General features: G+C 50.6%; 1 protein-coding gene across 2 annotated transcripts in view; it reads left to right on the forward strand.

Annotated features, from left to right (window-relative positions):
- The first annotated feature begins 205 nt into the window (after window positions 1-205).
- Window positions 206-17,821, forward strand: part of NR5A2 (nuclear receptor subfamily 5 group A member 2) — a 99,210-nt gene continuing 81,594 nt past the window's right edge. The window contains exons 1-4 of one of the 2 annotated variants that reach the window (XM_069789387.1): window positions 206-457; window positions 10,922-11,059; window positions 13,543-13,661; window positions 14,965-15,106. In XM_069789387.1, the coding sequence (XP_069645488.1) occupies window positions 394-457; window positions 10,922-11,059; window positions 13,543-13,661; window positions 14,965-15,106 (463 nt within the window). In that variant the 5' untranslated portion in view covers window positions 206-393. Of the gene's footprint in view, window positions 458-10,333; window positions 10,434-10,921; window positions 11,060-13,542; window positions 13,662-14,964; window positions 15,107-17,821 lie in introns of those variants that run through there. The other variant, XM_069789388.1, reaches the window with a different exon arrangement.

Here is a 17,821-nt window from a genome sequence, read left to right on the forward strand (position 1 = left end):
GGTTAATCATTTCTCTGCCATTATCTGCCAAGAGTTCTTATCTCTTTTGCTGTCACTTTATAACAGGGTCCTCTTATCAAGCTGTACAAAATCACGTGACGTGCCAAACCTATCACAAGTTCCAATTCTTCTGATTAGAGACTATCATGAAATGGGATACATGGTTTACAGCAGGTCACTAACGCTGGAAAAAGTACAGAGTCCACTCAAAGGCATACTTGTTGCTTTCTGAATTCTTGGATAATTTTTTTTTGTTGCTGTTCATCACACTGACTTTCACTGAAGGCTATTATAGCCTGGATCTCAAGGCCAGAAAAGTTTACAGGCTGCACCTCTTCTGTACTCAATGCTGTACACCTTGCACCCAAGGGTACTGTATATTTACACTTAATAATGTCTTCTGGTTCCCACACAGCCATCATACAGGAATCTATAAAACATGGACTTACATCAGTTGGTAAGTAACAGTTTTCTAACTGTTTTGAAGACGCTGCATAAATATACTAGACTTGGACTGTCCAAACTGAAAAAAAACATTACAATTGGGCAAAACAACAAAACTGATTAATTGGCATGTGTATTTAAGCAAAAAGCAACTTTACGATACAACGTAAAAATGTAAGAAAACAGCTGATGATTCAGTGAATAACAATTTTCTCCATAGATAATGTGATTATCAAATATATAATCAGATAATTAATGGTATCTTTATCTATTACAATTGCTAATAACTGTGAAATTGTGTGTGTGAGTGTATAAACTTTTGCAAAAATTAGATTTAAATTGTTTCTGGCCTGACTATTCTTGTTGAAGAAAACCTCAGGAATGTTTTCGGGTCTTTTCTATAATACACATGTCAAATGCAGATTCTTTTTTATAGCTAAAAATGCAGATGTATCAGCATTCAGTGGGGATGGGCTGGATAATAAGTCGGTTAAGGCTTCAGAGCAGCAAAGAAGTGAATACTTTCAGTAGTATACGGAAACAGCACCCGTTCCCCATCAGAAAGCCAGCAGGCACGGGTTGCTCTGGCTTGCAGGAGCGAGGGGCATTGCACAGCCAGCTGCCCTGGGCTGCCAGGGCTGCAGCGGCTGTGGCCGAGCCCCAGCGGTTGCCTCTCCCCGACACCTCCGTGCCCTTCTCCTTGCGCTTCCTATCTCGGGTCATTCTGCCTCTCACCAGACACCAGGAGCTAGGTGCCTTTCCTTTGGTGGTGTGATAGCATCCCCGGCCCAGTCAGCCTGTGCCTGGGTCCAGGCCGGGCCGAGCAGGGCTGAAGAAGGCTTGCCAAGGGAAACCTCTCCTTCACAGAGCAGAAGGCTCTTTGCAAGCCAGCCCAGCAGCGCTGCAGGTTCCACAGCCTGGAGTTTTGCAAGGCTGTGCCTCGGCGCAGCAGTCTATGGCAAGGATGAAAGAAAGGAGCTTTGGCCTGTAGGTGGGAACCAGGGCTCGCTCTCCTCCTCTTGGGCCCAAAGTGCGTCATCACATGGCAGGCGAGGCGCTCGCACTGCTGCTGGGTGTGATATGGGCACCTCGCCATCAAAGGAGGCTTTGGGATGGTGGGGATGGAGGGTGCAGCAACAGCTGCAGGAAATAGCTTCAAACATAGCTGAAACCTGATCTTGATCTCCCGGCTGGAGCTGCTGCTTCTCCTGGGGAAGGTGAGGGTGCCCACAGGAAGGGCTCCGACCTCGGACCTGGCTGTGTCCCAGGCAGCTGGCCCCCAGGGCCTCCCTTCTCACCCTCTTCTCGTACTCTACTCTTCCCGCACAAGAACTGTGCCCAACACCATAATGAGGGTCACTGGGCTGCAAATGGAGCAAATGGAGGACAAATGCCCCATGGATCACACCACCAGTCCCACTACTGCCTGCCTCCTGGCCAGCTGTGCCTGGTGCCAGCCCCACTCCAGGGTGGATTCCTGGTGCCTCTCCTCAAAGGGAGCCATGTGGTCCCTCTGGCAGTGTTGTCAGGGTATCCCGTCCACAACAGGCAGAGAGCACAGGGTGCTCCTAGGCTGTCAGACATGGCTGTGACCAGGGTCAGGCCATACTGGGCCAGGAGGGCTGATCCAAGCAAAGCCGCAGAGAATTCAAAGCCAGAGACCCTTTGGTGCCTCTCAACAGGTGTGGGGTGCGCCTCCGCACAGCTCTGCTCCCAGAAACACATGGAAAAGGGGGATGAGTCCAGCTGTCCAGCTGGGCCTCTCTCTCTTGGGCCTTGCTCTGACTTTTGCTCTTTCTGGCTGCCAGGGAGGAAAGGTGCTGGAGGAGCCTCTGGTCCTCTCTCCTCAGCCTTCGGCATGGGATAGTAAAATAATAAGACATCTCATGAATCTGGAGTGGTCACTCACATAAGGTTTCTCAGGGTGAAATGATACAACCCAAGAGGAAGGGAAAATAAGACACTCTTATCTGTCATATTTAGACCAACTAAGTGCCATTTTCATGGTTTCCAAAAGACTGGCAGGTCTGGGTTCCCTAAATCGTGTGGATATGAGAAACAGATTGGTGGGAGTCATAAGTTAGCAGAGCACTCTTGTCACCATACCTCTAAAATGCACTTATACATGTGCTGTACCACAGATATACCAGGACAGATTTGCAAAGCATTGCCCAGAAAAAGCAGGTCTAAATCCTGTAAAACTCTCTGAAATCCTGTGTACTCTGGGTCAGGGGAAAGATTCTGCCCTTGCGTGACACTGCACAGTCAAAGCCCATGGTGGCATCCCTGGAAAGAGCATCTAACTCAGCATTGTAAACTGATAACCACGTACCTGTAAGGGTTAAACGTAACCAGCACCACCCTGCGGGCCTCTGCTTGGAGGTGGAGAGAACCAAATAGGAAGGAGCTGGATTCTGTTCTTATTTGCACTTGGAGAGTAATTCTTTGGAAGAAAAAGCTGTCCTCCCAGGGTGTAAGTACAATCAGCACCAGGGCCAAGTGCTCTTAAGAGTAAATCCCATCCCCGGACTTTCACTTTTGTCCAGTCCTTCCCAGTGCCTCCTTTGCTTTTTCCTCTCAAGGCAGAGCAGGTGGGCTTGTGAGGGCCTGCCAGTCCCTCAGGCCAGGGGCACTTGCTGCTTCCCACCACAGGGGCTGAGAGGTGCCCTCGTCAGGGAGCACCTGCTTTGCAAAGATGCACCAAGTGCCTTCACCCATCTGGCAATAAGTTAGTTTTCGGTATAAATCAGTGATCTGTCACAGCAAGAATGACCTAGCTTTCTCCCAGCAACGAGGGCCTCACCCAGCTCCCATGAATGCAAATCAGACTCCACCAATTTAATTAGCAGTGGATCTGTCCCTTGGAGAGCAAACACAACCAGCCTGGAGCTGGAGTGTGAGTGGGCACTACCCGTTGTTGACACCTGCGCTTAGGTTTACAGTCACATAGTCAAAGAGGCAGCTGGAATTCACAAAATCTTAATAATACATACTATCTTCCAAATGAAGAACATTGTATGGACTTATGAAAATTTTTATGGAAGTGCCATGATTTTTTTCTTCTACCAGATTCTGGGGCAATACAAAGCTACTTGACTAGTTTTATTCTTCCTCTAACCAGCCTCTTGTCTTAGTGTCATCAGGGACACTCTGCAATTTTTATAAGCATTAGCTATGATTATTTAACAGAAATAACTGTTTCATTAACTTGAAAAAAAGGTTATGTAAGAGGAAAAATAATCTACTTGTAGTTTCTTACTGTAAAATTTTTCAGCTTGTATAATAGTTACCACCATCTTAATTTTAATGCATGTCCTCAGGCAGTTTACAGTATTATAATTAGTACTCTTGAGTTTGGCAAGATTTGGTTTTCTGTATTATTATTATTATTATTATTATTAATATGCATATATAATGATATTTCATATGATTAACAAAGACAGCACATATTACTCTTAAAAGTTTGGATTAGGATTTTGGCCAGCAATGATGCAGGCAAAGCTTCCACAGGAGTGAACTGTTTGGGCTGTGTGAGGGCTGCAAGACATGAGCCGTGGGTGATTTTTTTATAATAGAGAACTTTTGCTGTTATTCTTTACTTTTATCAATTTTCTTCCCATTAAATACTTTTCCCATCATGATACTGCAAATGACCTATCTACAAAAAGGACAGTATTTACATTTACACACAATTTTTTCCAGTTAGTCTGATTTTAAATACCCAAATACATCAGGTAAAGTAATAGTGATGATGCCTGTGGTCTCCAGAGGGAAACCTCCAATGCTGACAAAACGCCTCCAGCCACTCGTCCGTGTGAGCAGTTTAAAGGTCAGCTCTCAAACTTGTCTTTATATAGGGTGAAAGGGAAGAATTATCTGCAGCAGGAGTTGCATTTGGCAGCATTGTGGGGAAAACCGTTACAACTTCTCATGCCAGATTATTATTAATGTCTAGAGTTTACTCACATATTAGACGAGTACATTACATATATTACATAGATATGCAACCTTATATATTAATATATATTAATACATTCTTATGTAGAATGAACAGACATGCATATGTACACAAACCTTATCAAGATTTCTCAGTATAAACTATGCCTAGTTTATCTTCTTATGGTTTGTTTTATGATTTTATGCTTATGTGTGGAGAAATCTTATATGAGCTAGATATATATATATGAGCTTGAACTTTTTTCATGATAAAGATCAGCTATTAAATTATTTTTTTAACTAAACTTTTCCAAGCTTCAAAACACAATTATTAGGGGCGGGGGGGGGGGAAGCAGACCTAAAACATCCTTTTTATTCCACCAACAGATCAAGGTCAGTTGCCTCAGCAAAAGAAATTTCATTTTTAAGCCTGTCTGTGCAGGATAGAAATCAATTATCTCTTATGATACAGAAACCGGTGCTCAGCCCTGACAGAAGCCTTGCTTTATATACAAATATGTTTGGAGTTCTATTTCCAGACCAAGCTCTTGCTTTTTTAACTAGATGTTCCACTCGCGGCTCCAAAAGGGCAGCACAGGCAGAAACAGAAGAGCCTCATCAGAAAAGTAAATAATTGTCAGTGTTGGAAAGGGGCGGTGGGTTCGCGGCGGCGGAAGGGAGCGCCGGGACCGTCCGCGGCGTCCCTTCGGCCCGGCCCCGCGGCGGCTCCCGCCGGCAGCGCTGCCGCCCGTGCCGCACCGCGGAGCACCGCGCCGGGCAGCGGCTCCGCTTCTGGGCGGGCGGGCGGGAGCGGAGAGGGGCCCCCGCTTTCCGATTCACCTCCTCGCCTCCCCTTCGGGAGGGGAAACCGCCACCCCCGCGGCAGGCAGGAGCGATCAGAGCGAGCACGTTTACCCGTTAGCGGCAACAGGTCCAAGCAGCGCGGGACTAGAAGGCGTTTTCCCTACGGAACTCGTGATTTATCGCGGCGGGGGGAGAAACAAAAAAAATCTAGCAGAGTTCCTGCTTGCAAACCTGGATCTCTAAGTGCCCTAACGGATCAAGGCTGCCGCGCGGAAAAGGCTGCTCTTCGCTGCTGATGCTGTTGATCCAGGCAACCCCTCCCGCCAGCTCTGGGCAGGGCTCACCACCTCCCGAAGGGCGCCCGGGGGTGCCTCAGCTTTCGCACCTCCCCGGGGCCTCAGCCCTTCCACGCCTTCCAGTTTGTTCAGCACAATCTCCGTGGGAAAGCTGCCTTGCAGCTAGAAATGAGTAACCGTCCCTGCCCACACGCGTGCCGTGCCGTGCCGTGCCGTGCCGTGCCGTGCCGCCTGGGGGACGGGCGGCCCCGCGGGAGGGAGTGCGCCCCGAGCCGGGGCGATGCGGCCGGGGGCGCGGCGGGGCCCTGCGCCCCGACCCGGGCGGGCCGGAGCAGACAGAGGCTGGAGGAGGTGAAGGGTTACGACACCTCACTGATGACTCACTTAGCAATAAAAGAAAGGCAATCACGGCGATGCTTTACCACCCACTTGGCCCAGCTCACTCCTCACTGCGGAGTCTCCTGTAGTTTTGCATCACGCTGCTGCCAGGTGTTTATAAGGCGGCAGTGCATTCCAGCGTGCGGCAGTAAGCTTGGCCGGGCTTGAAAAATAGCTTTTCGGTCAATAATTGACTGTTTGGAAATGGTTCTCTATTTCGGACCGGAGAGGATCGACATCTCCGTAAGGCAACACTGAATGATTCGCAGCAGATAAAAGGCTTTGGAAAGCGATCCTCTGTGGTGTGTGCTTTGCTGCCGAAAGTATTTCAGCCTGAAGCACCCACTCTGTTTCCCTGACAGTGGATCAAAAAAAGATACAGAAAAAAAGTATATTTTTGTGTTTCGGTTTTGGCGGGGGGGGGGGGGTCAGTTCTCTAGAGGGGACAGTTTACTTTATAAAGCCCGAGTTGGAGGCACTAACAGCCTCCGCTCAAATGAATCCCTAGGAATTAAAAGCAATATTTCCTCGGCAGAATGATGAAAGGCGCCCGTTGGCTACGGGATTTGGAAGGTTTCGAGGTACTCTCCCTTTCGTACTGTATTGGTGATGTGTTTAAAACAAGGAGCAGAGGGATGAAAGGGAGAAGAGAAGAGGAGAGGAGAGGAGAGGAGAGGAGAGGAGAGGAGAGGAGAGGAGAGGAGAGGAGAGGAGAGGAGAGGAGAGGAGAGAAAAGAGGAGGGCAAGAAAAGAAAGGGAAGAAAAGGAAAGGGGGAAAAAGAGAGTAGAGCAGAGCCTGTATTGGATACACTTTTCGTGGTGTAAACAGTCTCGTAAAGTTGGGCGTAAGAGGTGTGTGAGGCGAAGCAGCAAACTCGCATTATAAACTTCCCCAGCTGCAGAGGGGTGCTGTGCCTGCCGCGCGGCCACACGCTGCCTTCTCCGGCGCATTGGCCGGGGCCGCCCCGCTCCGTGCCCGGGGCTGTGCCAGCCTGTGCCCGGGGCTGTGTCGCTGCGCCGGGGACAGGCTGCGTGACCGTGACTCTCGCCCCGCGCCTGGCTGAAGCCGCCGCTCTCAGTGAGGGATCGCTCAGAGCGGCTCTGGGCTGGCAGCAAACGGGAATGGTCAGCGGGAGAGGAAGGGGGGCAGGATGCGGATTTCTCTCTTTCTTAAATACTTCCCTCTAAGTCTTTTTGATCGGCTTTGGATTTAGACTTCCCAGCAGAAAAGTTTCAGTCCTCCATTTATTTATTTAATTTATTTGCTTCTGCGAAGTTTGTCTTGAACATCCCACAAAAAAGTTCTCTTTCGCCGGTTTGCTGGGAAGATAAATCAGACCTTCCCCGGGACACTTTCCGACAGAAAACTAGAAGGGAGCGTGCTATTTGTTGCTTATCGAGCAGACCCTCCAAGATGGAAATGTCCCCGCTTAGGGAAAAAGGCTTTGAAATTCGCGCAGGTTCTGTGGTCTCTTTGAAGCTGTAAGAAATTGGAGCTTGAAATATCATCACACAAAACCCTCTAGTTTGAAAACAAAGAGGTGGAAGAAGCTTCAGATTATTTAAAATTAGACCGTGTTTTTTTAATGTAAATGTACATACATTTAAATAAGGAAGTATAAAATATTCCAGGTCTTGCTCCTCGTACTAATCAAGGCTGCTGGAGGCTCCCCGAACCATCATCTTTTATAATTATAATTACACGCGTCAATCAAGACCTTCAGGCAAAGTCAGAACAAGGCAGGCAAACTCAGGAGAGAAATCACATTAAAAAAAAAGTTTGGAGAACTTAGTAAGAAATGGAGAAGAGATTAGAAGAAAGGGTAATTAAGGTTGCTCAAGGCAATCGTGAGAGCTAGAACTCCATGTTAAATTAAACGTAGCCACGAGGGACCAGGTATCATTTGTAATATGTACTGCCCTAAACTGTTACTTCGGAGAAATGTGGATGTGCAATAACCACTCCAAAGTATTTTCAACCATTGCGATAGCTCGCGGAGTGGCTTTGCGATGTACAGTTTGAACTCGCTCCAAACCCTTGCCCGGCGGAATGACATTAAGCCCACGAGTGGGAGCGAAGGAGCCGGAAACTGGTGCTAGGGTCGTGCCCGAGGGAGACTGTCGGCCGGGGTGAGCCGGCCCGGCCCGGCCCGGCCCAGCCCAGCCGCCGGCGGGGACAGGCGGCCGTCCCGGCCGGGCTGCCCGCGGGGGGCTGCAGCCCGCCTGGCCCCGGCTGCGCTTGGGCCGGTTTCGCCTGCCCTCTCCGGACACTGGGTTTCCTTCCCCAGCTTTCGCCTAAACGCGGGTGCCTCTGCCGGAGCAGAGATAACGAGAGCGGCGGCACGGAGCGCCCCGGCGGGGCGTCGCCAAGCGGCGTGACCCTGCCGGCGGCGAGCGGGAGGGAAGGCACAGGCGCTTTCCCCGACGGAGCGCAGCGGGCTGCAGGACCCAGGTCCGGCAGTGTCCTGCCGATGTGTACTCAACTTCCCACGGTGTGCTGCAAATGCAGCCGGAGCTGTGCTCTGACAGCGCTTCTCCTGCGGGGAAGGGCTGCGAGGAGGCGAAGCTCCTCTGCGAGCGGCCCCCGGAGTCCTCTGGCCGCCCGTCGGGCCAGCAGCAGCCCGAGGCGGCCCGGCTGCAGGCTCGCAAGGCCGGAGGGCCTCGGCCCTGCCGCGCCGCGGGGACCCCCGGCCCGCAGCCCTGACCCCCTCCCGAAGGGCGCCCGGGGAAGCGGAGCGGAGCGGAGCCGCCGCTGCGCAGCGGACGCCGCCAGCGCTGAGACGCCCGGGCTCAGAGCAGGGCGATGCTACACGGCGACGCTTGCGAGAGGGGTTGTTTGTAATTAATGTATCTGTGAACAACTTCCCAAGGGCCGAGACGGGGTCTCAGCCCGAGCTACTTCTGCCTAGGAACGAGGGCATTCCCTCCGGTTGGCGTCCAGCCACTCCGCCTTAGCCATCTCGGCCGCTCCCGCGGCTCGCCGTGTTGCTGTGCTGAAACTTAGACGCTGGCGAACTGCTGAATTGTCAAATGATAACTGGAGAAATAACGTGTTGATACAGATCAAGAGCTCGCCTGCTCGCCCTCCCGCCCGAAGGTGAATGGGGGAGCGGTGAGAACGGTACGAGCCCGAGAGGTCCGAGCCTCTCTGCGCGTTGGGTCCATCCCCAAAATGTTAAACCCTGCACAGAGAAGGAGAGAAAGAGACGTTTTCTACTCCAGTGATGCCGGTGTTGGGTTGGCACGGGATCTGCGCTGAATTAAGCAAAGGTCTCTTCTTCCAGTTACTGGGTGCGAAAAGTTTGAACTGACAGGGGAAGAGCACAGCCGCGTCCGCTCTCTGCACGTGGAGGGACTGTCCCACCGCCGGTCACCTTGCGACCATCGCAAGTATTTAGTAAGTTACAACGAGGGTCAGTGTTCACAAACTCTCTCCCAGCCGACGGGAAATGCTATACCCTGCGCTGGAGACAGTTCTGCGCCTCACTTTCAATCCGGAGCAATTTTCATCGCCAAATATTTTCAGCTCTTAATATACACAACGGAGATGAAAGTGTCAGAGGAGTACGGGCAGCCGAGCGCTCGGGCGGGGGGCTCGGATGCTTTCAAAGGTGCAAATATCACTCATCCCACACCGCCAAACCTACGCGCCGCAGTGGGAGCGGCGCGGAGCCCTCCGGACGGTCCCAGCGTGGGAGGGGCGAGAAGGGCAGCGGGGGCGGGCAGACCCCCGGCCCGGCTCGCCGGACGGCTCGGCACCCCACCACCCCCGGGCCCCCCGCCACGCCGCGCCGCGGGGCCGCCCGGCTCTCGCCGCCGAGGCACCCCCTTGCGAGAAACGAGTTCTTCGGGACAACTTGGAAACGAGTGCCACTTGCTGCACCTAGAGCCGGGGAAGGGAGGCTCTTGCTCAAGCGATGGCTCTGCCGGGGCATTGGCTTTTGTGCAAACGACGCAACCGGCACCGACAGATTTCGCAAGTTTAGGGGAGGGAGACTCAAAAAGCCAGAATAGGTACAGCAAGCTCAAGCGCGGCAGCCGCCTGCTCTTCTCAGGCTCCAGGGCTGCGCGGCGGCAACGTGGCCGCAAGGGCCGGGGTTCTCCAAGCGCAGGGTGTTCCGCTGCCTACCCCCGCCCGCCCCGAGGGAAGGCGAAGGCCGGGGATCTCGCAGCCGCCGCTGGCCGGGCGGGGGCATTGCCCCGCCGGCCCCAACGGAGCTGGAGAGGGGCTGCCCGCCGGCAGGGAGGCACACCGCGGGAGGGAGGACGGGCGCAGCCCGGCGCGCTGGGGCCGGTGGCCCCTCGGGCTCCGCTGGGGCGGGGAGGAGCGGCTGCAGCCTAGGCCCCCACCCCGCAGCCCGGGTGAACAACCGGGCAGAGGGTGAGCCCGCTGGGCAAGTGTGTGTGCTCCTGCGCGCGTGTGTGTAGTGCCTGTGTGTGCGCGGGGGGTGTTGCTCATCCCGCCTCTGCCTTATTGGCTGCAAGGGCGGTGTCGGGGCCCCCCTTCGCCGGAGCCCCCCGCGCCCTGCAGCCCTCGGGCTCCGGGAGCGCCTCCCCGCGGGCCCGGGGCTAGAGGTCCCGATCGGCACCTCCGCACTTGTGGCGGGGGAAAGGGGGGGGAGGAGGAGGAGGAGGGGGGAGGAAGGGAGGAGGGGGACGGGGGTGGGAACCCTGTCTAGCAGCAGCAGCGGCGGCAGAGCGCTCCTGTGCACTGTGCCGCTCCGCATGGATCGGGGCGCCGAGCTGCCGCCGTGCTGAGCCCCGGGCGAAGCTGCTGAGGGCTCCCGGGGTTCCTCCTTCCTCCCCGGCACCCCCCGGTCTTCCTCCTCCTCCTCCTCCTCCTCCTCCTCACTGCCCCCGCCGCCTGCAGCCCGACTACCGCTCCGCGGCTCCCCCAGCCGCGGGCACCCGGCGGCGCTTCCCGGCGGCCGGGGCCGCTCGGTGCTCCCGCTGCAGCAGGGCGAGGGCTGGCGTGGAGCAGAGGGAGGGAAGAGGAGGAGGAGGAAGACGCAGCGGCCGCCGAGCGCCCCTTGCTCCAGCTAAATCTGTGCTGCCGTGTCCAGGTGCTGGTGTCGCGGACGGACACGGAGCCCCCAGCCCGGCCCGCAGCCGCCTTGTCATGCTGCCCAAAGTGGAGACGGAGGCCCTGGGACTCGCCCGGTCGAATGGGGAACAGGGGCAGATGCCGGAAAACATGCAAGGTAAGGGGGGAAAGGCACGGCGCTCCCCCTCCGCGCACGCTCGGCCCCCCCTCGGCAAACCGCCCCTTCGTCCTGCCAAAAAAGTTTACGGCGGCTGCCTGCGAGCTCCCCCGCAGCCGCCCGCGCCCGCTCCGCGCCCCGCCGAGCCCCTGCCTTCGCGGGCCAACTTCCAGCGTGGCTCGGGCGGGCACCGGGACCCGGGGCACCAGCGCCGAGGGGACGACGAGGCCCCGACCAGGAGGTGCAACCGCCGCCGGGGAACCATCAAGCATCTGGATGGCGGGAGCCAGCCCTGGGGTGCAGACGCCCCGCCGGTCGCTGCTCGGGGACACCGCGTCCCCGTCAGCGCAAAACTGAAGTTTATGGCAGGGGGAGTTAGGCGGGGAAGTCCTGCCGAGCACCCCGTGTGTTTCACACCGTCCCGAAACGGGACCCCGAGGGCTCTGCCCCGCGGGTGCGGCGCCCGCAGGCACAACGCAGGTGGCAGTGGCGGCGGTGCGACACTTCGCAGCAGAGAGCCCCGACGCCGCGGCGGATTTGAGCCCTTGCGGGGTACCCGCGAAGGCAGCGGGATGCCCCAGCTGGGCGCGGGAAATGCTTCTGTGGGGCGGGACGGGGCCGTTCCCGGTGCCGCACTACGGACCGGAGCGCTGCGCGGAGGGAGGCAGCGGAGACCCCCTCCGAGGGCCGCCGCCGGGAGGGTTGGCTCCCTGCCTCGGGGCCGGCGGCCCGGTGCGCGGGCGCTGGCCACCCCGCCCTGCCCTGCGCGCCTCTCCCAGGGCACAAACTCCCGTCCCGGCTGCTCTTTCGAAATTATCCTCCCTTCTGCCGGGAGCCTGCTGGGAAGCAGGGGCGGGGTGGGCCGGGGGCCTCGGAAGTGCCGGGGGCGGCCCGCCCGCCCCTTTCCTCGCCCGCGGAGGAGGCTCCGTGCCAGGGCACGGCGCTAGGAAAACCCCTGCTTCCCACTTGGTTTTGCCTGCGAGGGAGGGGAACTTCGTCCCAGCGCCGGGCCCTGGAGCCGCGGCCGCGGGAGCAGAGGGGAGGGCAGGGCCCTCCTCCGCCGCCGCCTGCGGCCGTCCGTGTCCGCCCCACGCCGCTGGCAGGCGGCGATCCCGGGCCGTGCCGAGGTCGCTCTGGAAACGTTTTCCCGTCTGTGTGGGGGCGAGTTAATGTCCCCCCCGCTCCCCGGCAGCTCCCCCGAGCGCCGGGGCGCAGCCCCTTTGCCCGGGCGGAGGGGCGCGCAGCTCCCGCGCCCCCAGCCGGGTGACCGGTCCGGGGGCTTCGGGCGGACTCTGACCGCCCCGGTGCCCCCGAACCGTGGCAGCCGCGGGGTTACCGGCAAAGAGGCGACTTCCTAAGCGGTGCCGCTGCTTACGCCCTCGCCTCGCTCAGGAGCCCTCCGCTGCCGCTGCGCTTGTCCAGCAGATCGGAGGTTTAGCAGCAGGGAAGGGGAAGGAAACCGGCCCCGCGGTGAGCGGTGGGCTTTCTTTTGGGGACCAACCAGAGCTGCTGACTGGGCTCTTTGAGGGGGAGCCCGGCTCGAGTGGCCGCGCCCTGTGCCTTCATTCAGCTTGTTTTACCCCCCCCGGCCTCGTCCCCTCCTGACTGCCGGCTCCTCCCCGCCTTTTCCCCGAGCGGCAGAAACTTCAGGCGGCCCCGGCGCGCGGGTTTCCCGCCAGCCCCCGGTACCGGGGGGCGCCGGCTGGGCAGGCCCCGACCGCATCCCCCGAGGACGGCAGTCCCGGCCCGCTACCCCTCTGCCGACCCGCGGGGAGCCGCGCCGACGGGGGCTGAAAAGGGTCTCCCCCCTCGCCGCGGGACCGCTGGCTGCAAAAGCCGGGGGCTCCGGGCATGCAGCGCTCACCCCATCGGCTGGGGCGGGGTGGGAGAGCGAGCTAGCTCGGAGGGGTGGCGGTCATCCCGAGACAACGAGTTTGGGGGGCGCGGAGGACGCTGTTTTAAGCTGGTGTTGGAAGTAAGTAACTTGGATTTAACGCGGCGCAAAAGTGCTGGGTCTGTAAGATAGAAGTTTAGGCTAAGTAAATATTTGCAGGCTGATGTTGAAAGAAAACTTTAAAGGAAACGAACTGAGTTGCTTTAAATACACAAGTGGCACTTAATCTTATTCTGCTTTTTTAAAGCTTGCCCGTGATAATTTTCGGATTTAAATGAATTCATTTAGTTTGTAATTCCGTAAACTAGGGACTAGGTTAAGGGCACTCTGTAAATATAAATATTTAGAACATAAAACTGAGGAGCTAATGGGTTTTGTTCCACTTGCTAAGTATCATGCAGATTTGCTGTTGATGGAAAGTTGCACGTCTCGATGCAAACTGTGTTTTTAAAATATAACTTTTTTTTTTCCCTCAATTTGCAGTCGTATGTAAGTTTAAGTGAGCTTTCCCTCTAGATAAGAACGGTTGCAGAAAAACTGAGTTATTAATGTAAATTCTAATTGAATGTGCTATTTCTCCTTTCTCCAGTGTCTCAGTTTAAAATGGTGAATTACTCTTATGATGAAGACCTGGAGGAACTGTGTCCAGTCTGTGGAGATAAGGTGTCTGGGTACCATTATGGACTTCTCACTTGTGAAAGCTGCAAGGTTCTGTACTAATTACTTCATACAAACACAAGTACAGCAAAAAAAGTTTCAAATATAAGCAGAAAAAATGATAATTAAAGAAAACAGATGTGTAATAATTTGGCTTATTTCTGATTTATTTCTTGTTACATTCACATAAAAAATTAACCACCAAAAAACTTTAGGATTTAGAAGTCTCTTGGAGAGATCTCATCTGCACAAATGGAAACAACTTGGACTGTTTTGCATTGTAGTTTTATCAGTGCTTTTAAGTATTCTGCTGTTGTGAAGTGATGTAATTCTAGAACAACTTTCATTCCTAACTGTCCTAAATATTGATTTTAGTTGATTTATATACATTCAGAGTATTTCTGTTCCTTGAGGATAAAGTAGGAAAAGTATCCTCAGTACAGATCAGCTTTGGAAAATCTAATGCAGCTTTCTTAAGATTTTTTCATCCTTCAGTATTATAATGTAAATTTCTGTGACTATAATGACCGTGCACTTTTTTCATACAAACTATAACTGTCAGAGCTCACTCAACACACAAAAGCAAGTAACTAATGTATGATTCGGTTTAGAACATTCGTTAATTTTGAAAAGAAAATATTTGTAAATGCAACTTACCATATTGGAAGATAAATGTATCTGCATGGTTCTATTATACTAAAGGGTTTAAATACCTATGAATTTATGACATGTCAAATTTGTCATGTAAATTTTTTTTGAAGTTCTTTATGGTTACTTAAGTAATGCACTGTAAAAGAAACTCCTTTGCCAGAACAATGCAATTTAAAATATTCAGCTGCATGGAAAAATTAGCTTAACACATTATATTTTCATTTAAAAATAATTAATGAGAAATGAACAACAAGCACTTATTATGCCTCTAGCATGGACCACTGGGATGTACAGTAGCCAGAGGTATTCCATATTTCTGTTATCTTTGCAACAGTGTCCCTATTTATTTAATGTAAAACTACTTGAAAAGGAAGACCTTAATAATTTTGCAATGATTAAAGAATACAAAAGGAACTGGTCAGCCTCTCTATTTCTGCTAACACTGTTAGGGGCACAGGAGACTACAGCCAGTCTTACCAAGCTTTGGCATAAGTCTATAAATCATAGCAGTAACATAAGAAAACCTCCGCTGGAGTGTGATGGTTTTCTCCTGGGTATATGTCACTGTAATTTAAAATAAACTATGTAACTTCATAAGTGCTTGAGTGGTGTCTGAAAAATATGTTACGATGATTTCCATAAAATAAAATGCTGAAACGCACTATTCAAGCAAAACAGGCTAACTTTTGTATCTATCATACAGGGATTCTTTAAGCGAACAGTCCAGAATAACAAAAGGTACACATGTATAGAAAATCAGAATTGCCAGATTGACAAAACACAGAGAAAACGATGCCCTTACTGTCGATTTCAAAAATGTCTAAGTGTTGGAATGAAATTGGAAGGTAAGAGCTATAGTCTTGCTGATATTGTCAACTATACTATAGATTAATTTTGAAAATTATAGGATTTCATATGTTATTCCATGCTATTTTATAAAAAAAAAAGCTACATATTTAATGTGGTTTTGAAATTATAGTAAAAGGTGACTTTGTATGCTCAGTGAAATTGTTGCTTTATAAAAAAAATCTAATGAGTAAATGGTAAATCACTAACAACTAGTCAAAACCATAATCCATTTTTTCATATATGTATATAATTTGATATTTCAGTATTTTAGAGTTTGTGAATGAATGGATCTAGATAGAATAGTTTTGCAGCTTTTTAAAAGGACTTAATTTAGATTAAACATAAAATACATAAGAAGTGTCCAGATTAGAAAAAAAATTAGTCATTGCTATGGAGAGTGGTCTGGTTTTCTTTATGTTTTATCTAGGGTTGGTTTTTTTATTCTTCTGACAATAAGGCAGAAAACAGAGAAACAGGTAAAATAAGGGTTTTTCTCACACCAACTTGCCTTTGGGATTAAGGAACCAAATAATCTCTAAAGTTGTGTCCTATATTTTTATGATACTACACCTGAGATGCTGTTACAAATGAAAGAGAATAAGGCATTTTGAAGCATACTTTTTGACTTCATTTCACTTTCTCATGTACAGAGAACAATGAAAATGTACAATACCCTTTGAGATAACTGAATGCAAAATTACCATTGACTTGAATTTGTGAATCATACACAGTTAATTCTAACTTTGGTATATAAAATACTAAATTTCAGATTTCACAGCAAATGACTTTTCTGCTTGACCAAGGACAAGCTCCTAAATTCCTTATTCTTACAATTGTACTGAAATGGCATTCACCCTAGATGCTTAACCAGGAACAATCAGGCCAAGGAGGGAAACCATAAACCCTTAAGGGAACCATAAATGATAAGATCCAATCACCTGAGTCTGGCAAAGGAAAGCTGTTGATATAGCTGAAGATAAACAGAAAAATCACCCTCCTGCAGTTTGATGGATTCAATACTATTCTGTTTGCCCACAAGACTGAGCTAGCACTGACACACTGCACTAAACATCCTGAACCACTGCATGTTCTTCCAAATTCAAGTAGTACCATAACAGGACATTTGGAATCCTTTTCTCATTGTTGACGTTAAGAATAAGGACAAAATACATTTATCTACTCCTACTTTTAACTCCTCTCAGTTGCTGACAATGATACAGAATCAAATTTTGTCTTCTGTGATTGCATGCAGTTCACCTTAATTTCTATAACAGTTATAGAAAAGCATTTGTTAATCCAGTTTGGCTCACAGTTTTTAATTACAGAATACCTGAAAGGGTACTATGTATACAGATTTAAAGTTACTTACATTTACCAGCATGGTGATTAATTATTTTAATTTCCTGTATTTTGCTCAAAATCAACATTCAACAGCAATATTAGCAGCAACGTTTTTATTACAAATTTAAGCAAAGTGCCTGTAGTTTTAAAGATACTCTAGAAAATGTACTTTAGCTTCCTTATCCACACATCCACACAACTTCTTTTCCTTTGTTTAGAAAATTGGAAGAACATGTGCTTCCATAATTGTAAATACTTGTGACATTTATATGTGTATTCCCCCAACAGCAATATATATAGCCTTAAAGTCTAGTTCATAAATTACCATGGACCAAAAAAATCATTAAACGTTAAAGTCCTTATGATAATGTACAGTATTATGCGTATCTAGCATTCATAATAAATTTTTAATGTTCTACTAATCCCTAAGATAAAAAGCTCAAGAACTTAACCTCCAGCAATCTCAGCAGTCTCAACATGTCACCAGGCTGTCAAAGGTTCCTCTTTCAATCTAATTGCCGTTGGGCAAGGTGGGCTTGGTGAGAGCTCCTCGCTAGTCCATTACATATATAACATGGTGACAGACACTGCTGTGACAGAGACCACCAGTATGACTCCCAAGGCAGCTGTTGAGGTGGATTTGTTTTAATTATTTCTAATTCCAGAGATATTACAAGCCAGAACAATGTCAATAGTTTCTGTTTCACTACCACCTTCTGTGTGGAAAGTAGCAAGCTGACAGCTTTCTCTCTGCGCATTCCAACTGCAGCTAAACATTTCTGTAGAGCTGTTCAACTAACTAGAAATCTCTTAAAGTTTTACATCAACCTGAAGAATCATCAAAAGGAAATATTTCCTTTTTGCCAAGACAAACGTATTCCCCTTTGTGATTACTGAACATTTCACAATTTACATTTCAGATGTTTTGCTGCGGTGGAAGGCAGTAATGGAATGATTATAATGAGACAATGTGGTCTGCTGGATACGTCTCAGACAAATTCTGGACATCAGCCCTTGTATCTTAATGACATAGTAGCTTGACATAAAACCAAATATACATTGAGATCTCCACATGATCCCATAGCAGGTGTGAAATTCCTGTAGCCAACCATTGTGTTTGTCCCTGTGTCCTAATCAATGTAAAGAGAAGTCTTTCTATGTTAGTAATATATGCATGTGATATTTAAATTACCAGAAAAAAGTGACATTTGTTAAGTCAAATAAATCTTTTTCTTTAGGAATAAAAGTGCTACTTTGAATTTAAAAAAAAAAAAGGGGGGGAGTTACATTTTTACCTTTTTGCTCTGTCCTAATGTGTGTTTCATTAAAGAATGTTGATTCCAAGTTTTAATTATGATTTACTTCCTCCT

This window comes from Haliaeetus albicilla, chromosome 8, assembly GCF_947461875.1.
Source record: "Haliaeetus albicilla chromosome 8, bHalAlb1.1, whole genome shotgun sequence".
Taxonomy (NCBI): domain Eukaryota; kingdom Metazoa; phylum Chordata; class Aves; order Accipitriformes; family Accipitridae; genus Haliaeetus; species Haliaeetus albicilla.